This window comes from Geotrypetes seraphini, chromosome 1 (genome assembly GCF_902459505.1).
Source record: "Geotrypetes seraphini chromosome 1, aGeoSer1.1, whole genome shotgun sequence".
NCBI lineage: Eukaryota > Metazoa > Chordata > Amphibia > Gymnophiona > Dermophiidae > Geotrypetes > Geotrypetes seraphini.
Genome location: NC_047084.1, coordinates 208138758 through 208163365, shown reverse-complemented (window position 1 = coordinate 208163365; position 24608 = coordinate 208138758). Strand labels below are relative to the sequence as shown.

Sequence of the window (24608 nt, the reverse complement as noted above, 5' to 3'; positions counted from 1 at the left end):
GGATCACGTACAACTCAATAGGGGCTGTGGCCAGAAGAGGGGAATGGGCAGGTCAAAGGTATTCACAAAAGATATGTGCAGTGTTACAAAATAGTGGGGATCTGCATCCAATCTGCGTGCCAGGATTTGTACCAAGTTTCACATGGGTTAAGTCCTTGTGCCCAAAGTTGAACACTCATCCCAAAGCGGCTTTGAGTGCCAAATTTTCAGCACCATTTATAGAACCTTGCCTTAAGAGTCTTGTACATGTTGAATGGACTGAAATTCAAAAGCTAATACATTTGGAAGTTTTTCTGAGGACTCTGGGACAAACAGTACTGCTGGGTGAGTCAGAGGGAGGAGTCATACCATATCATTGAGTTGCAAATTAACAAAAAATCATCACTCCAGGTATTTTGGATTGGATTCTATATATGGCGCCGGTATCGGCAGCTGACTAAAAATGACTGCCGATCGCATGTCAAATTACGCATCAGCACCGTTTATAGGATCACATTTTACAGGCCTACATTTAAGGCACCTGTCTTACACCTACAGAAGTACTTAGGGTCGCCTAAGAACACCTAAGGCCACTTCCAGCGCCAACCATGCCCATGCCAGCCTCAGGCATCCTTATACATGCCTAGATGCTTCTGTAAGCTCGCAAATAGTGCCTTCAGTTTAGGTGCCATTCAAAACATCAATTAAAAAAAACCCATGCATCTCGATTGGTTAGTTAGATGGTGGTACGACGCCTACCACCACCTAACTTCAGGACACTGTTACTAGAATCTAGACCTTTGAGAAGAAAAAAACTAGAGAGAACCAGCCTCGACTGTGAAACTCTAGTTAGACATTGATATTCAGTGGCGCTCATCTGGGTATGAGCAACTTTTACCCAGATAGGTGCCACTCATTGGGTCAAGTGTTAATTTTCAGCAGCATTATCTGGATAATGTCACTGAAAAATTACCACTGAAGGTCTTAGTGCCACCTGGATAGTGTTGGACAGTCTGGGGTGGAGCTGAGTATTACCTGGCTAACAGAGTTATTCAGTCTGCTAATCATATAACTATGGGCTTGATATTCAGCCATTGGCAATCCATGTTTTAATGACCACTGTTGGCGTTATCCTATGTAGGGCCAATTCTGGGCTCTGGCATTGAATTTCTGGGTTTAGAAAGCCAGTGAAAACATAGCTGGTTAAGTGCAATATTTAGCTAGGGTGAACTGCATAAAGATAGGACTGACATTTATGAGGTCCTATTTATGCAGTTAGATAGATTATGAGCACACCGGAACAGATAGGGAACATAGGAGGTAATTGAGGCCAGCAGCATGTCAGATTTTAAGAAAAAATGGGATTGGCACGTGGGATCTCTTCACGGAGGGAGTAAGGGGTGGGACATTGGTATGGGCAGACTAGATGGGCCGTGGCCCTTTTCTGCCGTCAGTTTCTATGTTTCTATGTTTACTTGAAGTACCTGTATGTAAGCTGCTTTGAGTGTGGCTAGATAAACTACAAAAAGGCAGCATACAAGTCCCAATCCCTTTCCCATTATCAGCACTTAACTGGCAAAGTGCTGACTCCGCCCCTGGAACATCCCCCAAATAGCCAGTTTTGAACTGGGCACTAACCAGACATTTTCAGCGCCACTGAATATGATGAGTTTGCCCCAAACAAGTGATCTGCCCATCAGGAGCCATTTCTATTTGGTTAAATCACTTTGTTTATCAACCCCTCTCTGGATAAGTTAGGATAGCAAAAAGTCTGAATACTTCATGTATGTGGATAAGGCCAGCATTCACTTTATCCTTGGATATTTAGTGCTGGCATCTGGGTGCTGCCCTGTGCTCAGTATCCAGGCATAAAAAACTGACTCGGAGGTTAGTATTTCTGTACTTGAAAACATGTTCTCCCTAATTCTTTAAACTTGCGCACCCCATTTTATGTTAACCAAGCAAAGTTTACCCATGTTATAGAATAATGTCAGTTATGTAAGTAACTTAAATTTAATAATTAGTTGCTAATTGACCTTATCAACCAATTATTGGCTATAATTGCTGATAATTGATACTAATTAGCAGTTCGACGCATAACTTCCCTTAGTCAGGATTCTATAAAGAGAGCACCAAATCCATAGTGCACATTTGAGAAGGGGGGGGGGGGGGGCATGGACCTAGAAGGGACATGGACATAACCAACACTTACCGTATTTTTCGGACCATAAGACGCACCTACTTGTAGAGGAGGAAAACCCAAGAAAAAAAACATTTGGTTCAGAATTTTTTTCTTCTTGGATTTTCCTTCTCTACACATAGGTGCATCTGGTGGTCTGATGCTGGGAAGCCCGCAGCTCAAAGCGGTCTGCAGTCCAAAGCCAAAACAGCCTGCAGCCCAAAGCCTGAAGCTGCCTGCAGCCTAAAGCCGCCCGAAGAAGCAGCCTGTAGCCCGAAGCTGCCCGAAGAAGCAGCCTGCTGCCTGAAGCTGCCCGCAGCCCAAAGAAGCAGCTAACTGCCCGAAGCCCCCCCTCTCGGTATCTTTTTTAAGTAGCGGTGGTCCAGTGTGATCTCCTGCTGGATGGTTGTCTTTCTCTGCAGGGCAATGCGCAACGCAGGAGCGCAACCTTTGCACTTTCTGCCTGGCCCTGCGCCGCTATTTGATTGGCTGCAGTCAGTAACTGCAGGAGACCGCACTGGACCACCGCCCCTTAAAAAAGGTACCATGGGGGCGCTATATTCGGTCCATAAGACGCATCCCCTTTTCCACCCCCTTTTAGGAGGTGAAAAAGTGTGTCTTATGGTCCGAAAAATACGGTATGTGCTCAGGTTATAGAATACTATCTGTTGTGCGCTTGAGAACAGTTAGGCAGGAACATTTACATTGGCCATTGAGCCAGCATATGAGGGCCGCTGAAAAGTTCTTAGCCCAACCTAAAAGAGAATGATGTGGAGCCATGAAACTTACAAGTTATTCCACACTTTTCTTGACAGGGATTAATATGTATCTTTCTATCTCTACTTCTTACTTGGCATTTAGAAAATTTATGAAGACTGATCTATTTGGTAAATATTTTAATTAATGAATTGCACAGAACTGCACAGAACTGCGAGGTAGCTGCGGTATATAAGAAATTTTGTTATGTTAAGTGAAAAGAAAAGAGTGGAATAACTTGTAAGTTTCATGGCCCCACATCATTCTCTTGGTTGGGCTGAGAACCTTTCAGCGGCCCATCATATGTGCTCAAACCTGAAGTTTCAGCACATATACAGGCTTGTGCTAGCATTCTATAATAGTAATTACTCTCATAATTGCCAAATGAAATTAATGATTACTGTGCAGCATCTCAGCACCTAATTGTGGGTAGTCTGTAGAGAAGTACCCCCATTGGAGTCAATATATTCAGCACTGTTTAATTCAGTTAAACAGTCCTGACCTCGAGGCTGATTAAAATCCAGGCAGTACTGGGGTGATCTGGGGGCAGAGTCTGGGCAGTGCCAGGAAAAAGGGTATCCTTGGACTGTGGTCTCCAACTCTTGGCCCCTAGGCCACATGCGGCCTTGAAACAGTTGACTGAAATGCTCTTCAAATCCTGTAAATATGTTAATTTCAATCTTGCCCACTTGATATAGTACCTGCAAACAATCTCTTAAGTGTGTTACTCAGATATCTTTTGGCAAACCAAAATAAAGGGAGTTTTAAAAATATACCATACCCTACCATATTGTTTTTTTATACCCTGTAATAATAAGGTTAGCAACATAGACATTATGAATCATAGCAAGACTATAATGAAAACAGATGCATTTTTAGCACCTTCCTAAACTGAAGATAGGAGGAGGTTTGACGTAAGCAGGTCGGGAGGCAGTTCCAAATTTTGGGGCCTTGAGATGGATTCGAAGAGTGATTTCCTCTGAATTTGATTTGGAGGGGGAAGAGGTAATTTATAGTATTGAGCCATTCTTGAGCTCTTGAAGTGTTGTAGAATCAATATTAGTATTACTTTCTAATGTATAATACCATCTGAACAAGTGGTCAAGGTTGTTTTACAAAATTAGTATTATGTGTAAGCTTAAAATCTTTTGGTGGCCCTCAGAGCTTTCTCATATTCACACTGCAGCTCTTTACATAAAGAAAGGTTGGTGACCACTGTCCTTAGAATAATCAGGTATCAGTGGTACCAGGGTAAATTTTGGTGGTTGCATTATACCTGAATACACAGCACTGGTATCCTGGCATTGCCTGCTGCTGACTATCTGGGTGGTCGAGAAATTTGTGGCAGCCAGTATTCAAAAGACTGCTGACAGTCGTGGGCTCAGTATTGACCAGACTTTTATGTTATGTTACTGCTTGCTCACTTACATTTTCCCTGGAGATAATTTGAATCATTCACAGTCTAACAATGTTTTTTTTAAACACTCTGTTCTTTTCCAACATGTTTGCTTCTAAAATAGGTAGTCTGAATCCTTGAGTTTTCATCTGTAAAGATATTTTAGGTAGAATGAATCACGAAGAAACAGGTGTTAATGAGTGCTACCATTCCTCCTAATATCCACTGATTGCTTCCAGTACTGTGCAATCAGAGGGGAACAGGACATTAGATTCAGCAGGCTAACCATAAGTGCTATTTACTTGAGTTTGCCATGATTCATGAACTCAAAATGTATATTTTTTTCTGGCCATTTGATGACTCAGATTAAATGTTTAAGCATACATCCTCATAAAGGTTTCTAGATATTTTTTTTTAAATTAATTTGAGCTTACTTTCCAAATCAGAGCAAAGGATAGACCTTGCATTTAAAGAACAGTAGGAAAATTAATTATTTAGGTTTATTTATTCATAGCACTGTGGTCTGACTTTGTCTTGACTTCATCCTTGAATCAGCTGTCCATTCTCTAACAGTCCAATTTGTCTGACTAATTATATTCTCTCTCTTTCTCTATTCAGTCAGATCAGACAAAACTCTTTTTAGATTAGTTGTTCCTCTGTCTTCAGCATGAATCATTAGTTTACAAAAATGTTTCCTGCTAACTGAAATATTTCCTTCTTCTAAAATACTGTTGTCCATTCAGTCAGCCTTCCCTGTTCACTACCTACATAAAATCCCACAATGTAGGAAGCTATAGTATGTTAGCTATTGACATGTAACATCACAGCATGACCTTCAACAACCACTAGGACAGGGGTGGCAACCTAGGTCATCAAGGACCACAACCCAGTCAGATTATCAAGGTTTCCCCAATGAATATGCAAGAGGTCTGTCTGCATATAATGGAGGCAATGCAACTTCCTTGGGTTTTGGCCAGGTACTAGGGACCTGGATTGACCACTGTGGATTGACCATCGTGAGAATGGGCTACTGGGCTTGATGGACCATTGGTCTGATCCCGTAAGGCTATTATATTCTTATCTTAAATCTTGTGGGTTACTGTGGTGCCGGTAAATTGTCCAGTTTGAAAACAGTGATTGATGTTGAAACAATTCTTCATGGAAATGAGTTTTGCGGAGGTCCACCATAATCCCATCCAATCAGTTGTTGGAGAAAGCAACTTACACAAGCGCAGAGCCGGCAGGGAAAGCCCCAAAGCAACCTTCTTTTGGGGCAAGAAGAGTAGGTTTGTTTGTTTGTTTTAATGGGTACAGATATGCATGTGTTACACATGCACAATATCTGTCCCCATTAAAAATAATTTTAAAAAAGTGCTGTGACCCCCCCCTCCGATGATGGCCCCTCCTCTACCCTTGAACTTAAAAAAAAAAAATCAGCAAGGCAGGAGGGATGCCCATTCCTTCTTGCCTTGGCCACTTGGACCCGTCTCCTGTGAAGATCGGCAGGAGAGATGCCCATTCCTTCCTGCCTTGGCCACCCGACTCTCCCACACCCCCGACCTGCTCAGGTGGGGTATGGCACATTAGCATATTCATTTGTATACATACATTTCATACATATTCCTTATGGTTATTCAAAAATAAGGAGACAAAAACAGACTGAATAGGAAGACAGTATATCAAAACAGTGAAGATACTGTATATATATATATATATATATATATATATATATATACTTTTTTTTTTTAAACGGAAATTAGACAACAATGGGACATTTCTCTCATTATACCCTCTCTCACACATGAATTAGCAAAGGGCGAGAACACTTTCCCTGTCCTACTTCCCTAGGCTTGATACCAGCATCATCTTCTTTCTCCATCTCCAAAGCCTAGCTCTTTCTCCCTTCTTCCCTCCATCACCAGCACTTCCCTCCAGTGGTATAGTAAAAGGGGGGGGGGAGACCACTGTATTGGTGGGGGCGTCGGCACATCTCATTCCCCCATGTCATGCTTGCACCCTCCCTTCCCCCTCCAACCTACTGCTCACGCCAAACTTGCTCCCTTCTGGTGCAAGTAGCAGGTCGAGAAGCTGCTTGTGCTGGCAAAGATTTAAAGAGGTATAGGGGAAGGGTGGGTGTGTATGTGGCATGGGGGAGTGGAAGGAGCGGGGGGGGAGGAGGGGGAGTGAGGTGCTTTCTATCCTCACTATGCCAATGCTTCCCTCCTTTTCCTAATGTGGACCTAAATAGGCTGCAGATTTAGAAATACAGTACTGGGGAGGCAAAATGGCTGAAAGTGATGGCAAGTAGTTTCATACCTTTTTCCCCTTCATACCCTTCTTCCAATGGCTTAGGCCTATTTATTCTAGACCCTTGCCTCACACAAAATAGGGGATCATAAAAAACAAGCACATGAACCTGAAATTGAGCCCCCCTTCACCTCTACTAAACCCAGACTCTATAATCAGTACAATTCAGGTAAAAGAAACAGTAATGTATTTTCTCCTGTACATTTCGCAAAATAAATTTCATCCCCCTTCTTCTCATATCCTTCCTTAGTACCCTCCCTTTTCAATGTCTCTCATCTTCTTTCCATTCTTCCATGTCATTCACACTGTTTCAGCCTTTGTCCACTCTCACTCATTCTCCCAATCCATCAACATACCTCCACTCATACCCACCAATTCCTTTTGAAATTCCTACTCCATCTTTCCCATCCATAATTCCCTGCTTTGTTCCCCAATACTCTTCCATTCAACCACCAAATGCCAGTCATCTTCTACCCTATTTTCCTACCATTCCCCAAGTCCTAGTCATCTTTTATTTTGTCCCCCTTCTTTTTCCATCCCTAGTCCCATTCATTTTTTGCTGTGCTCCTTTTCTCCCCCTTCCAGTCCCAACCATCTTCTTTATACTCTTTCTGCTCTCCAGTCTCATCCTTCCTCTGCTCTGTTCCCTTTCTCTCTGTAGTCCCATACATCTTCTGCTCTGTTTTCTTCCTCCTCCTCACCCCATCCATCTTCTGTTCTTTCCAGGGTCTTCTGCCCATTTGATATTTCTTCTCCATCCATGTCCACCATTATTCCATGTTCATTTCTGTCCTGTCCAGCACCTTTCATCTGTATCCCCCTTTCTTCCTCCGTCCAGCTTTCTCCCTCTTTTCCCTTTCTCCTGCACTCCCACCCTGGGCCAGCATTTCTCCTTCTCTTTCCCCTGCACCCTCCCCATGGTATAGCATCTGTTTCTCTCAAAACTGCCTTGGTTGTACCACAGAAATGCTGCATATCAAATCCATGACACTTTATCTGCTTTACCTTCTCTCTCACTCCCTTCCCAGGTCCAGCATTTCTCTTACTCTCTTCCCCACCCATCCATCCGATTTCTCTCTTTTCCTACCTCCACTCACCCCCTTCCCAGCACCTCTCTTCCTACCTTTCCCTGTGAGTCCAGCATTTCTCCTCCTTTCCTATTCCCCTCATCAGAGCTATCCCTTCTATATCTCCCCATCCACAGTCTGGTACCTCCCTCCTTCTTGCCCCCTCATGTGATATGGTGGCACTTTCTTCCTTCCCTTTCTCCTCCAATCTGGGGGTATGGCATTTCTCATTCCCTCTTTCCCCCCAAATGTGGGTCCAGATCTTGCCCTTCCTGCTCCCCAGAGCACTGCACTTCAAACTTCCGATGGGTCGCTGGCAGCATCAGTGCTGTAAGCATGCTGCTTTCAGCCAGCCACAAAAGCATTTCCTCTGCAGCATCCCACCTATGTGGGAAAAGGAAGTTGTAGCAGAGGGAAAGCTTCTGGAGCTGGCCAAAAACAGTGTGCTTGAACCAATGATGCCGTTGGTGACCCACTGGAAGATTGAAGGAGTGCAGCATTGCAGGAAGTGGGAAAGAAGAGATGCCTATAGGTAAGATCAGCTCATTTGGGGGGCAATGCCCTCTTTGTCTTCCCCAAACTATGTCCATAATCACTGATTAGTCTCAGCAACAGAGCTAACAAATTCAAACATTTAAAGGCCCATTTTAGATATGTTGTGGAGAGGACAATTCAGATATATGGATTAAGATGTTCACAGTTCACCTTGTATGCAGAGCCTTTTGTAAAATACTTTTAAGGACATGCAGAAGTCCCTAAAATGAGCTGGTAGAATTTGGGGCTGAGCAGAATTGTGGGCAAGGCTGGGCTGGGTGGAGCTATGCCTTAATAAAATACCATCTTCTGCTGTAGATGTCTTAATACAATTTTATCTCCTGCTGCTGTGGGACCTATCCCACAGCTCTTATTGAGAGACTGGTCCTGGGGCAGCTTCTCCTGTATGCTTAAATCACTTTGAATATTGATCCCATTATATTTAATTGCTTTTTTTACTTTTTCATATTTTTGGCCCAATATTTAAAAGCACTTATCGTGGTACAGTTGTTGCATTTGCTGCTCGGATGAGCTCCACAGACTCAAGCCAGTCAGCTATATTCAGCAGTATTATCCAGATAATGCAACATGATTACAGACCATCTTGGTGCTATCTGGATGTCACTGGCAGAGCTTTCAAGAGGGCCAGCTTTTTCAGTGGGAGATTTAGGGCACACACCCCCAGCCTGTCCATAGCTTCACCCAGCCCAGCCTTTCCGTGCCCATAGTTCTGCCCAGCCCCATCCACCACTCTGCTGACAGCTCTGATCCTGGCACAACCTGATTGCGGCCCACGGCATCAGCAGTCACTTCTCGTTCCAGCAGAGCAGTAGATGCCTTAATAAAATATCATCTCCTGCTGCAGTGGCACCTATCCCACAGCTCTTATTGAGAGACTGGTCCCGCAGCAGCAGGGGATGATGGTTTATTAAGGCATTTCCTGGAAAGGGAAGTGGCTCAACGGGAGATCCTGGCTCCCAAGTGGGAGTGTATGGGATGACCCACAAAGCAGGAGACTTGGCAGGTCTGCACTGGGGCAGTTATCTGTTAACAGCAATATTAAAACTGTTTCTGACCCATTCATTTTTATCTTATTATTGATTATATTTCTGTGACTGATCTGTTTCATTATGGGCCTGCTGTTTCTTTTGGCTATTTTCCCTGGCGGTGGTGGTGGTACCTTTATTTACTGGTGATGGTAATACTAATTTGGGGTCATTTCAGGATGGAGCATGAGGCCCATCAGCTGGAACAGCGGCACGTGCATGGTGTCTATGAAAGCACAGCTTCCTGTTTTAATGATCTGCAGAGCAAAGCTTGGCCCCGAGTGCGCCAGTTCCTTCTAGATCAGAAGCCCGGCAGCCTCATTGCTGATATAGGTAAGCTGATGATATTTTGTATGGTAGTGTATTTTAAACTGAATTAATAGTGCATCTTTGTCCTTTGAAGACATGGATGGCATCTGGAATCATCTCAGCGGATGCAACATTGGCACATTATGTTACATATCTGTGACTATACAACATAACACATTCACCAAATATGGTGCAATAAAACTTCACTGGAATCTAACAATCATAAACCAATCCAACTTGGCCTGCACAAGTTAATTTAAATGCTGAAAAGGAGGATAAAGCCTCAGAAAATACAGGACAAGCCAGCCACTGCAGCGGCTCAAGGCCTGCCTCAACAAAACCTCATGGGCATAAAAAAAAAACTTCTTTTTGACAAATTCAAAACGACTCTGTGCGGTGCAGGGAGAGACGTTTGTTTGAACTCCCCGAAGAGAATCGATTGGCGGTTACACCCTAAGGCAGCATGGAATTGTGAAACGCTGGCCATCGTTGATGTGCCGATCCTCTGCACAAGATAAGTAGTTTTGTACTTTTATCCGGTTTATCATTCTTTGCATTGCACAGTCATTTTGAATTTGGCACAAAGGAGGTTTTCTATGCCCATGAGGTTTTGTTGGGGCAGGCCTTGAGCTGCTGTGGTGGCTGGCTTATGCTGCATTTTCTGAGGCTTTTTCCTCCTTTTTTGCATTTAAATTAATTCATGCAAGCCAAGTTGGATTGGTTAATGATTGTTGATTCCAGTGAAGTTTCCATTTATTGCATCTTATTTGGTGAAAGTGTTATATTGTGATTGTTTGTTTTCACTATACTGTGTTTATTGGTGCAAATCTATGATTATACTGTACATTAGTATATAAGCCTGACATAACAATTACCCATATGGGTGCCACACTCTTATCACCTCACACATAGATTACTGCAACTTGCTTCTCATAAGGTTTCCACTAAAAAATCTCTCTCCCCTTTTAAAGATTGCAAATTATCTATGCCAAATGCTGAGCAAATTGTAAATAGATGTGACAAAAAAATGTTTGAAATGTCTGTATGAAAAAGCCAGAAGCCTAAAAAACAAGATGGGAGAGTTAGAATATATTTCACTAAATGAAAAGATAGATATAATAGGCATCTCTGAAACCTGGTGGAAGGAAGATAACTAATGGGACACTGTTATACCAAGGTACAAGTTACAGTACTCCCCCAATATTCACGGGGATTCCGTTCCAGGAACCCCCGTGAATCTCGAAAAACCGCGAATACAGTTTTTCATGGGGGAGCCTGAAGAGGGCAGCGGGAGAGGGCAGCAGGAGAGCAGCTGGAGCGCTGTGAGTGCAGAAAATCACTTAAAGTAAGCTCTGACCGCCTCTTCCTGCACTAAGTCGGGCCTTATCCAATCAAGAGCTACGTTGTCAAAGCAGCTCCTGATTGGATAAGGCCTGACTTAGTGCAGGAAGAGGCGGTTGGAGCGTACCGCGAGTGATTTCCTGCACTTGCGGTGCTCCAGCTGCTCTCTCCTGCCTCTCCCACTGCCCTCTCCTTGTCGGCGGTTCGCGGTCAGAAAATACCACGAATGACCGGGACCGTGAATCGCCGACCACGAACGACCGGGGGAACACTGTATATTGCAATGATAGGGTGGATTGAATTGGTGGAGGCCTAGTGTTATATGTTAAGGAGAGCCTTGAATCGAATGGACTGAAAATTCTACAGCAGAAAGACACCTTGAAATCCCTAGGGGTAGAAATTCCATGTGTAAGGGGGAAAAGGATTGCGATAGGAGAGAACTACCATCCGCCTGACCAGGATGAATGGACAGATGCTGAAATGTTATCAGAAATTAGGGAGGCTAACAAACTGGGTAACGCAGTGATAATGGGTGATTTTAGCTACCCTGATATTGACTGGGCAAAGATACCTTTTTCTGAAGCAAGCTCTTTTGAGCGACTGTCGACCTTCCTCCAGTTTCTAGCTGCTCTGTCTCCTTTTTAAATGGACTGGATGAGCTCTTTAACATCATTCTCCTTTTTGTAGGGAAAGAGGGGGTTGCATTTTTCTTCACTTCCTTCTCAGAAGTAGTTCAATTTCTAGCTCCCAGCTTCTTTTTTTTTTTTTTTTTTTTTTTTTAATATATACTGCTCTGCCATCTGCTGGCTAAATCTGGATAGCAATTCTTTTTTAGGTTAAAACTTCCTTGGTTACTTGGATTTAGCACACAGCAGCTAATTTAGCATTTCCTTGGTCCTAGAGGGCCTATAATTTATGAAGCCTATTTGCTAAACTTCATTATAACAAAATGAAAGTTATTGCCTGATTAACTTTCATTCATTTGCAAGGATGTTTGTTATTTGACAATGCTGTCTCATGTATGTTAAAAAAAATAATGAGCTAATTGCATGTAAGTGCATATAAAGTAGCTCATATTATGTAAATTGAATAAAGTGGCTTGTGGTGAATGCCAGCTGCATTATTCCTGGAATGTTAGCAACCCCTCTAGAGGTCTGTTAACTTTCATGAGGAGAAATGGCTCTCTAATATACATTTTTAAGGGATCTTTAAAAGTTAGGAAAAAAAGGCTTTCATAAGAAATTGTTATGGAGGTTGTGTCAGGTATGTGGAATGTTTTACTATTAGAATTGTGGGTTGAATATGAGTTAAAATTTAGGAAGACGTTAGTTTTTTATTAACAAGTTCTGTGTCTACATAAAATGATATTATCTTTTTCTTATTATTATTATTAAGTAATAGCTCTTCTTCCTTTCCCCTTCTCCCAGACTAAAATTAGTAGAGAGCTAGTGATAAGGGGCATGCTCTCTCCACCCAGTCCAGAAATATGCAAAAGCATACTTCTCTCAAGGTCTGCCCTTTAAAAAAACAAAACATTACTCTCTCTCCCTCTTCCCAGCTTGATTGATTCCCCTAAGGGCATTATCATTTTCGAAAAAGTGCTGTCAGGGCAGCAGCAATCAGGGAGACTGCCCCAGAACCCTTCATTCTGCAGCATCCCGCCTATGTGGGAACAGGAAGTTGCTGCAGAATGAAGGGTTCTGGGACAGGCCAATGGTAGCAGTCTCATCTCATTGATGCTGCGCAGTGGCTGCCTGATGATTTAACAGCGACCATGGAGGAGGTAGGTGGGGGAGTTAGAAGCTGAAGGGAGAGGTCATCATGCAGGGTCTGGCGTGAAAGAAGAACATATGCTACATGCCAAAGATTTAAAATTACAGCGGCTAGAAGAGGAGAAAGGAGAGCAGAGCCACTGCCAATTTTGGAGGAGGCCATGGCCCCTGTGGGCCCCCCCATTCTAACACCTATGTTTAAAGCATCGGCAAGCTGAGTCAACTACTCTAGAATAATGGACTCTGAGTTATGAGAGGAAAGCCAGGTTAGATACTGGTCTATAATTGGAGAGTTATGAGAGGAAAGCCAGGTTAGATACTGGTCTATAATTGGAGATAGTGCAAGGACTGAGAGTGGGACCATTGAGAACAGGATTAACTAAAGCTGATTTCCAGAGAAAGGGGATAGTTTATATGGAGAGGCTGATAGTGTAAATAGATAGAACCAAAGGTGGAAGAAAGAAGAAATCAATGTTCAGCCAAGAAGAAGGGATAAGATCCAAGGGACAGGTGGTTACACCCATTGAAGAGAAGTGCTTAGCCAATGAGATAAGAAAATTGAGTGCTTCTGTTTATAGAATAGACACTGAGGACCATATTCTGTAAATGGTGCCTTAAATTAGGCACCGGAAGATGACCTACAAAGTCATTTAAAAATAATTTAAAAATCATTTAAATCACATTAATAGGATGCCTTGATCACATTTATAGGATGCCTTAGAATGCCTAAGGTCGAAATAGGCATGGCTAATGCTGGAAGCACCTCCATAGACCCGTTTCACGTCAAACATAGGCACTGGAAATGAATGCCTTGAAAACCCTGGCCTACATTTCCATGACCTATTTGCCATTGTGTGGTTGACTCGTGATTGGCAGCCGATTTTTTAGGCGGCTGCTGCATCTGGCACCATTTGTAGAATGCAGGCTTAAGTGCAGTTACATGTAAAGCTACAAATTAGTGCCTGTTCTGTTCTATACTACGAATTCTATCCTATATAACATTTATAGCCTGCTCTAATCTCCAATCAGATTCTAGGCGGATAACAATATTTTAAAAAGATACATCTAGGCAGATAACAGTATTTAAAAATAATACATTAAAGTTTGTTCTCTTAGGCTTCCGCAGCTGACGTCATGATTGTTGCTGTTGTCTGGGTCTCGCTGTGTCTGGGTAGGTTCTACCCAGCAGCAATCACACGTCATAGTTCTCAGAAAATTTATAATAAATCAATTTTAAAATGAGTTTTAAAAAAATTTTCAAAAGATATAATATGAAAAAACTTTCCTTAATTCAGTAGGAAAATCATTCCAAAGCTTTGTTCCTACATATTCAAAAGATTTACTCATCAAAGACTTCAAACAAATATATTTACTTGCTGAATAACTGTGCTTCAAAGGATGCTGGAAACGAGAAGCAATCCTACTCGCTGGAAAGAATAAACAACTTAATAAGCCAGGATATTTTGATATGTTAGATTTTTAGGTCTGTTTTCTCTGAGGGTTGTTCAGTTAATTAAACCTGACAGTTGTCTCTTCACACTGGATCAGTTTGAAAGGTCAGTTGCTCCCAGCTTTCTGGCTATAATACATTTTTTTGGTCACAAAAATTCAAACCTACTTTATGCTGTCATCTGCTGGAAACAAACAAAATCTGAAAAAAAATCTAAAAATGTTCTTCTTTACTGTTTTTAGGAACTGTGCTCAGAGACATGAAGGCTATAAAACCGCCTCACCACCCAATCATTGCATAGTTCAATACAGTGTCAGAAGAATGGTATATATCTCTCTAGTTGATTATGCAAAACCAAACAGGTTATAGCTTTATTATTTTGGGTATGAAACTCTAAAAAGAATAAAACTTAGCTTTAGAGAATCGCTGATCCGACATGCACGTTTCGATACTGCGTCAGGGAACCAAAAAGCCACTGCTGAACCCTTCCAAAAAATGGGCAATGAAGTCTCATATATTGTTAAAACTCCGGTGCTAACTGCAAAAATTCGTACCTCCTCATTATCCAGCGGCCAGCTTAGTACTGTGTGAGTTATATTGCCTCTCTTTGGTTTTTTGACTCCGTCATCTGCTGGAAAGGCAAAAAACTTACTGTCAAAGGAAAGAAAATACTGCAGCTAAAACTACAAAGAAATTCTTGCACATTTCTTCAAGGTGATATGCATAGGTGAGGCATCCACTTCAACAAAAGTTAACAGTATTTTTCCATGTTAAGAAGAAATTAAAATAGTGAACACCTTTATTTTTTTTTAAGGTTGTGGGATTGGAAAATATCTCAGCATCAACTATGAGATATATAATCTTGGCTGTGATTACTGTGGGCCTTTGCTAGAAATTGCAAAGAAGAAAGGCCATGAAGTCATGGTATGTGACAACCTTAATCTTCCCTTCCGCAGCGAGTGCTTCGATGCTGTCATCTCTATAGGAGGTAAGTCACAGCAGAGGACGATGGTTTATCATTAGTGGCAGTGCCCGAAATACACTGGACCAATTCAACCTGTTTCCAATCTCTATAAAGGGGATCAATTTTCAAAGGGCTTAGATGCCTAACTTAAGTTAAATTAAATTAACTTTGGGAATAAGGGTGATTCTATAAAGGGGTGCCTAGATTTAGACACCTACTTTGTACTTTTTTATATAGAACACCTGCCTGTATTGTAGGTGCAAGAATTTACACCTATCATAGAGCTGGTCTGAATAGTCACACCTAGGGCTCCTTATACTAAGCTACGTTAATGTTTTTAGCGCACGCAGCATTTTAGCGCACGCTAAACCCATGCTACGTGGCTAGAACTAACGCCAGCTCAATGCTGGCATTAAGGTCTAGCACACGTGGCAATTTAGCGTGTTAAAGCCCTAACACGGCTTAGTAAAAGGAGCCCCTAGTTTGTTGAAAAACATACTTACAGTTTTCTATGCTAAAGGCCAACCAGCTACTTATCATTTCTATAGCACTACCAGAGATGCTTACATTGCTCTAGATTAAGCACACATGAGACAATCATAAGAACATAAGAAGTGCCTCTGCTAGGTCAGACCAGAGGTCCATCGTGCCCAGCAGTCCGCTTGCGCGGCAGCCCAACAGGTCCAGGACCTGTGTATACCCCTCTATCTATACCCCTCTATCCCCTTTTTCTCCAGAAAATTGTCCAATCCCTTCTTGAACCCTAATACTGTACTCTGTCCTATCACGCCCTCTGGTAGCGCATTCCAGGTGTCCACCACCCGTTGGGTGAAGAAAAACTTCCTAGCATTAGTTTTGAATCTGTCCCCTTTCAACTTTGCCGAATGCCCTCTCGTTCTTGTGGTTTTCGAAAGTTTGAAGAATCTGTCCCTCTCCACTTTCTCTATGCCCTTCATGATCTTGTAAGTCGCTATCATATCCCCTCTAAATTCTCCTCTTCTCCAGGGAAAAGAGCCCCACTTTCTCCAATCTCTCAACGTATGAAATCCCTGCTCGAAAAAGCTTACAACCTAATTACAATTTCAGTTTCAGTACTGAAACCAGCCCAAAATCTGTGTTTGAGTGTTGGCCAAAAATGCCAGCGCATAACTTTTGAAGGCAATTTTCAAAAGCCTTTTTTTTTTTTACTTATATTGCCTGTCTAAACCACTCAGTTTAACCAAAATGGTTTACAAAATAGATGAATCATCTTATCAATTTACTATAAAATATTAAAATATATGTAGTATGTCATACTAGAAAATATATACCTATCAGATTATCCCTTACATCGAGGTCCAACAAATCAGACCTTATATATAATTCTCTTTTTTGGTCTCCTGGACCCAAAAATTCCGTACCCACCCCTTCCTTAAGCAGATCAAATGTACTGGCAGTTTTAGCAATGGGCAAAGGGGGTATCTGCCCCAGGCTCTAGCATATAGGGGGACAGGAGGCCCATCTATCCTGTTGCCCATTGATAATTCATCCTTGCATCAAGTATCTGTCTCTTCCTTCTCCACCTCCCCCCCCCTCTGGCACAAGTCCTGCATCTCTCCCTCATGTCCACTCTCTCTCATCCATGGGGTCCTCCACACTACAGTACTTCTCCGGCACTGGTGCTTAGCATCAGAGCCTCTAATCAGATGCGTCTTGTCTACTGTGATGTAACTTCCTGTTTCCCATGTAGTCAGGGCGTGCTTGAGGAGAGACCCCAGTGCCAGCACAGACGCTTCGAGGAAATCTTTAGCTGGGGGGGGAGGGGCTTAGAGATCCCTACCACAGCAGTGTGCCACTATTGGATGGGCCTGTGCCCAAAGTGAGTAGGTCTTTGCCCACTCAGGCCTACACCACTGTACTATACAGGAAGCTAAACCAGTTCAGTGGTCAGCATGGATAACCAAATACTGTATGAATCCGACTGTGGCTGGATGCTGAATTAACTGAAGAGATGGATGCTGAATTAGCTGGTGAAAATATAATGCAAACTCCAGGAGTGGAGAGGGAGAAAAAGACTGTAGAGTGGTTTTCTGAGTCCAAGATGGAGATTTTTGCACAGGAGGGAGAGGTGCAAAAGAATATCTAAAAGGACTACAAGCTCTGGAATTGACAAACCTGGTCACAGATTATAACTTGGACTGAGCAAAAAGTAAGCCAGGTCTCTAGGAGGTTGGAGGAAATAGGTCACATGCAATTCTTAAACTGTAAGAAATGTAGGTTACGAGAATCCAGAAGGAAGCCGCTGCTTGCTTTTAGATTACTGCTTCAAGTACAATAAAACAAAATCAAGTCCATATTCAAGGGGAAAAGGTTTTTGGCTTTCAAAGCTGACATTCAGCCAGTAACAGTCAGCGTTTTTTTTTAAATTTTGACTGCCACTGGCTATATTATTTTTTATTTATTCAATTTTCTGTACCATTCTCCCAAGGGAGCTCAGAACAGTTTATATGAATTTATTCAGGTACTTGAGCATTTATTCCTATCTGTCCTGGTGGGCTCACAATCTATCTAATGTACTTGGAGAAATGGGGGGATTAAATAACTTGCCCAGGGTCACAAGGAACAGTATGGGTTTGAACCCAGAACCTCAGGGTGCTGAGGCTGTAGCTTTAACCACCTGTGCCACACTCTTCCATATGTGGATACTGACACTGAATATTTGGAGCTAATTATCCCTCTGCTAGCCATTGGAGCTTTTGCAGGTTCCGGCTGATTTTTAGCCAGGGCTCATATAAGACAGTTATTTTGGTCCCTGGCTGAATATCAACAGACATCCCCCTTCTTCCATTCCCCCTCCTCCCAGCCCTTAACATCAAGAACCCTCCTCCCACCCTCTGGAACATCCCCCAGTTCTACCCTAGTCTCAATAGGCTGCCCTAGTTCCACCTTGGATCCCTGGTGGTCCAGTGGGGGTGATGGGGGAAGGAGGCAAATCTCACTCACTCTTGCCTCTGCTGGCAGCATCCTGAAAATGGCTGCTGTGACCTCTCGTGGCAGTCTTGCGGTACTGCTAGTAGTACAACACAGCCCACATAGCACACAACTGCAAGGGAGCATACCCTTGGATGGAGCATAGGAGAGTCCCATACATATGCACCTAACTTATAGAATACTGTAAGTTATGTGCTAAAGTGCTGCCTTTTTGCACAACATTTACACATGCCTTTTACATGGTGTAAGTGACAGCGCCTAATCTGGGCACCCAAATGCTGTTATAGAATTCACGCTCAGCACCCTGCATTTGGGTGCCAAAATGTGGCCGATCTATATAGAATTGCCCCCTTCAAAGGGAATTCTATAATAGAGTATCTACAATTTTATAGGAGTCTATTCTATAAAGGAATATAGATACTTATTTTCCTCTATAGAATACTAGCCCAACTGGTTATATACATGCCTAAATAGTATCAAACCAATTCACCAAAAATATCACCTGGATCAAAACGTTCTATTCACTATTTGATTTTTTGGATGCCTCAGCCCCACCACTCCACCGCTGTAATAGTTTTGTTACTGGGGGAAGGCTGTGTGGTGCCTCATCATTGGCTGTCCGTTTTTTAATCAATTTTTTTAAACCTTGTGTCTCAAATATTGTTAATTGTCTTCAAACAGAAACTTTTTAGTGCAAATGCTAAACCTTATAAAAGTATAAATATTTACTTATCTCAGCCACCTTGGGAGTCAGACCCGACATGTTTCGCACTACAGGAGTGCTGTTTCAAGGGTCTCCCTATGAGATAAAGGAAAAAAGCTAAGTTAACCATATATAACCTAGCCTCTCCCCACCTAACTTAAAAAATATATATAGTTTTCTTCATATTAGTCTATAAAAAGAAAAAACTCACCGGGGCTGCCGCTGTCATCCGACTCCTATTTTGTTTTATGTGTGATGACGGCGGCGTCTCCCAGCGCCATTTAAATATCCCGTCCAATCGTATCCTAGCCCTGCCTTCCTGATGACGTCCACCCGAATTTAACCTATCAATGTCCCCCATTCTACTTCGCTGTTTAATCCCCGTGGCTCTACAGTGTCAAGTTCAAAAATGTAACGCTGTTCCAGTTCATTAAGTTTTATTTGATCTTTCCCACCCTCCATCCCCGTAATAACATCAATAACACGCCATCTTATATCACCACTCGTATGTTTTCGTTACACCAATGATCTACCAACGGAGCCTGCGCTATCTCATTGTTTATACGTGATTTATGTTCTGTCAGTCTCACCTTGATTTTCCTATTTGTGCGACCTATATAAACAAGATCGCAGGGACAAACTATTGCATAAATCACGTCTTGTGAGTTGCAATCTGTATCAGATCTTACCCTGAGTGTCCTTTGTCTCCCTGGGACTTTCCATATGTCTCCTTGAATAGTCAGGGGACACCATAGACATTTCCCACATGCTGTGTGACAACCCCCTCTCTCTCTCTTGCTCTTGCTCCATATCTCTGAAAATTACACCGTTGGCCTAGTGTAATGCCACGGGAATACGCTATCATGGGGAAATTTACCAGCGATCTATGGGCTTGAACAATATACCAGTACTTTCTCAATAGGCCCTCCAACATCTTGGTGGCTTTCGAGAAGGGGAGAATGCATGTGAGGAGATCTTTATCAAGTTTCTGGGAGCTTTTTGATTCTGCAAGGAGGAGTTCCCGTTGAGCATATTTTCCCCTCTTATATGCTTGTTTAATTGATTTTTCCAGGTACTCTCTATCCCTTAATCTATCTGCCAATTTATGAGCTTGTATATTGTACTCATCCACCGAAGAACAAACCCTACGGATCCTTAGGAATTGACCTATTGGCAGATTGAACCGCAGTTTAAGCGGATGAAAACTATCAAAGTGTAGAATGGTGTTGCGTGTAACCGGTTTCCTATATAGGGAAGTGAAAATTTTCCCTTCCTGTATCCTAATAGAAATATCCAAAAACTCAATACATTGTTGATTGCATGCCATGGTGAAACCTATATTAGGATCCACTGAGTTAAGGTATTGTGTGAATGTGTCAAGTTCATGTCTGGTGCCATCCCAGATAATAAAAATATCGTCCAGAAACCGGCCCCAGAAACAAACATGTGAGTACCAACATGAGTCATAAACCTATTTCTCTTCAAATTTTGCCATATATAGGGAGGCTGCAGAGGGGGCCAGCGTAGCCCCCATTGCCACCCCCTGTATCTGTTAAATGTTTGATGATATTTGAAGTAGTTATTTTTAATGACCCACCGTGCCAATTGCATCAAAAACTCAGTAGTCATACGGTGGTGGGGGGGGGGGGGGGGGGCTTCTACTATGTAAACTCTCACTTATAATTTGTAATGCTTTATCTTGGGGGATTTTTGTGTAGAGAGAGGTGACATCTAAAGTTACCATCCATTTATTGGTCATATCCATCTGTACTTGGGTAAGATTACTAATAAAATGAGATGAATCTCTAATATAAGATCTTATTTTCGGGACCTGATCTCTCAAAAAATAATACCACTTTTGATAAAGGCTCCAAGATGGAATGACGTGTTTTAACAATAGGGCGTCCCGGGGGGTTAATTATGGTTTTATGGATTTTGGGAACAAACGAAATCCGTGGAATCTTTGGGTTTTTTTCAAACAGAAAAGAATATTCCCTCTGAGTAATGGTGCCTTCTGCTAAATGGGTATTCAAAAGGCACTCAAAATGAAAAGATTTTTAAATAAGCATAAGATATTAAAAAACTTATATAACTAGCTTATATAAACAGATCAAAAATATTAAAGCGTTATTTTTGTAGGACATTAGAAGAAACACTTGTTGGACTAGAATAGCAGTATGCTATACCACAGTGTCTTGTCAGTAGCCCCTTTTTAAAAATTTTTTTAGTAGTGAAAGTACATAACTGCTTTGAAACCGCAATATATCTTCAATAAATAACTTTAAATATCTTTGTCTTCTAAGCAGGGTAATCTGACACAAGCGTGCTCTAAAGCGACAGTCCCATCTGGGTCGCCACTTGAGCAGCTAGCTTTGCTCTTAGGTGTGCAAAGTGTACAAAAATAATGGCAAATGACGCAAATGTTTTCCCAAAAAATAATATTAGGTTTATTAATTTCCATAACAAGTATTAAAAGGTTGTTTGCGTCATGTGGTCTTTACACACGCCTAAATCTGGCATTTCTAGCAAAGAATCCCGACCTATACTTCGTTGTTCACCAATATATATCTTCTATCAAGTATGAAATCATCACTTGTCAACCAATCGGCTAACAGAGGCTGTCCTTAGGTCTGAACAAAAAAAATTCCTTCTGACATAGAAAAAGTTTCACAAATCATATTTTTGTTTATGCATAAAACATTATAATATACCCAATACACTTTTTGTCATTCTCAAAACTTAAATCAAACAGTTCGTCTGTTAAAGCCAGCCTGCATTTCTGTTTTCAGCATCTGCTGAAAAATGTGTGTCCTTGTGTTAAAAGTGAAGCAGGAAAGACCTACTCCCCCTCCTTCCTATGCTGAAGGTCAAGCTAGCTGACCTTTCCTGCTCTGAACCTCTCAAAGACTGGTACAGTGTCTCTGGCTCTAACTATTTCCAGATGTTGTTCTCAGGCTCCCTTAAAGTTTCTTTAGGTTTAAAATATATAAAATATATTTTTCAAAACCCATTCTCATGTTTAATATACATTCACACATCATTCATACCACATATCACACACATAATCACTCATGGGATCCCATCACACACACCCAACACGGTATATTGCATTCATAAGATACATATAACTCTGTATTCAAAAATGTGAAACCCTATATCTTCCACAAGCCAGACTGAGAGGTCTGCTATTAATTAGAGCCATGAGACTCAAGACGGGAAACTCAGAGAGAACAAAGAGAAACAGAGAGACAGAAAACAAGATGGAGTCATTAAAACAAGATGGAGTCATTAATCCCTCTAGAACAGCGGTCTCAAACATGCGGCCCGTGGGCCGCATGTGGCTCTCCAAGTTTTATTTGCGGCCCGCGGTCTGGACTAGATCATTCTCTTCCTTTTGGAGCAGCAGCGTGTCTGGCCGGTTCGTTCCGTTCAAAGCCGCGGGTTGGCGGCTCCTCGCGCTATCCACTCCTGCATCGGAAGCCTCTCTGACATCACAACATCAGAGAGGCTTCAGACACAGGTGCGGATCTCGCAAGGAGCCGCCACCCGCGGCTTTGAACAGAACGAGCTGGCCAGACATGCTGCTGCTCCAGTGGCGTACCAAGGGATGGGGGGGCGGTCTGCACAGCTGGCCACCCTCCACTGTTCTCCCTAGAGTGCAGCTCATCTAGAGCAGTGGTGCCCAACCTGCTTCCCTTCCCTTCTTACCGCTGCCATCGGGGAACAGGCCGGCACCGTGCTCTTTGATCTCCCTGCTTCTCTCGCCGCCCAACGTCAATTCTGACGTCGAGAGGGCATTCTGGCTAGCCAATCGCTGCCTGGCTGCCCGGAACGTCCTTTCTGACGTTAGAATTGACGTCAGGCGGCGAGAGTTGGTCGGCCCCATGGAGAATAGAAGCGTGGAGATCTCGGCCTGTTCCCGATGGCAGCAGCAGCCTATTCCCCGGCAGCGGTAGCAAGGGGGAGGGCAGGAAGGAAGAAAGAAAGAAGGGGGGGGGGGAACAGGGAGCCAGAAACAAAGCAAAAAATGGGACACGGAATCAGAGAAAGAAAGAAAAAGTTGGGGGAGGGAATGAGGTCTGGAGGAGAGGAAGCATACAGGAGGCTGAAAGAAGGGAAGAAATATTGGATGCACAGTCAGAAGAATAAAGTGCAACCAGAAACTGATGAAATTACCAAACAAAGGTAGGAAAATGATTTTATTTTCAATTTAGTGATTGAAATGTGCCAGTTTTGAGAAAGAAAAGATATTAAACTTTAAATGTGAGTGCTGCAGAAAAAATAGAGTACTTGGAGGGCCGCAGAAAAAATAGTTAATGTCTTATTAAAGAAATGACAATTTTGCATAAGGTAAAACTCTTTATAGTTTATATATCTTTCCTTTTAACTGTTAAAGGAAAGTTTTATAAACTATAAAGAGTTTAACCTCATGCAAAATTGTCATTTCTTTAATAAGACATTAACTATTTTTTTCTACGGCCCTCCAAGTACCTACAAATCCAAAATGTGGCCCCGCAAAGGATTTGAGTTTGAGACCACTGCTCTAGAAGTATGTTATGCATTACCTGATTTCCTCTATGGTCTAGCTTAATAGCAAAATACATAAAGAGAATATTATTATCCTTTTCCTTAATATTAATCTGTAGTGTGTTTTTCTGGCTTTGGCTACGTCCGTATTCAGATTTTCATGCACCCACTTGTCTGTACGCTTCTATTGGGCGTGGTCTTAACTAACACATATGCTTGTATCTAACTAGAGTTACCCAGAACCATACGAAAAGCCGGCATTTTTGTAGAATAAATCCACAAAATACTTGCACCATGTCCTGCACACTATCCATTCCATTAACACATTATAGTGCCCCCTACAGCCCACGAGCGAGTGCCACTCCTCACTTCAAATAAATATTACTTTAGTAATCAGCAAACTTAGCTTTGTGGTCGCGTCGGAGAGGGAATGAACAAGCCACCAAAGATATTTATTGAAGATATATTGCAGTTTCAAAGCACAGTTATTCATTTTCACTACTAAAAAATAAAAATAAAAACCTCGGGACTACTGACAAGATGCTGTGGTATAGCATACTGTTATTCTAGTCCAACAAGTGTTTTTTCTAATGTCCTACAAAAATAACGCTTTAATATTTTTGATCTGTTTATATAAGCTAGTTATATAAGTTTTTTTATATACATGCCTGACATTCAGGCATGAACACTTAAGTTCTATAAGTTACATGTGCAAATTTGGGCTCCGTCCATTCTCCACCCAAGGTCCATTCGCGTGTGCACCCCCATGCAATTAGGCGCTCTGTAAGTTAAGCGAGTATTTACTATACATAAGCAACAATAAAAACTTTTAATCAAAATTAATTATGGGAATAAAAAAATGTTATCATAAGATTAATAACAATCAAAATAAGTATTTATGACATCACCCCTTTTTCTCTCTCTCTCTCATATCCATCAGCTTCCAGCATTGCTCTCTTCTCTTCATCATTCAGCTTTGATCAATTTCTCTCTTTCCCCCTTATCATACAGTATCACTCCCTTTCTCCTCCACCATCCAGTATAGCCCATCTCTCCTCACCTACACATCATCATCCTGTATCACCCCACCTCTCTGTCTCTCTATCCCTCGTGCAGCATCACTCCATCTCCCTACTATTAATCATCACCACCACCACCATCAAGCATTGCTCCATGACTTCTACTCTCTCCACCTAGGGTTACCAAATGTCCAGATTCACTCAGGCATGTCTTCTTTTTAGAGGACTGTCTGGGTGTCTGGACGGTTTCCTGGACTAGAGGTAGTTTGTCCGAGTTTTGGAATCACTT

The 24608-nt window shown here is 42.2% G+C and overlaps 1 protein-coding gene across 2 annotated transcripts in view; it reads left to right on the top strand.

The window, feature by feature from the left end:
* The window catches only part of TRMT9B (tRNA methyltransferase 9B (putative)), a 60232-nt gene that overhangs the window by 26440 nt on the left and 9184 nt on the right, over positions 1-24608 (top strand). For both annotated transcript variants that reach the window (XM_033944494.1, XM_033944502.1), the window contains exons 2-3: positions 9443-9597; positions 14951-15124. In XM_033944494.1, the coding sequence (XP_033800385.1) occupies positions 9444-9597; positions 14951-15124 (328 nt within the window). In that variant the 5' untranslated portion in view covers position 9443. The remainder of the gene's footprint in view (positions 1-9442; positions 9598-14950; positions 15125-24608) is intronic.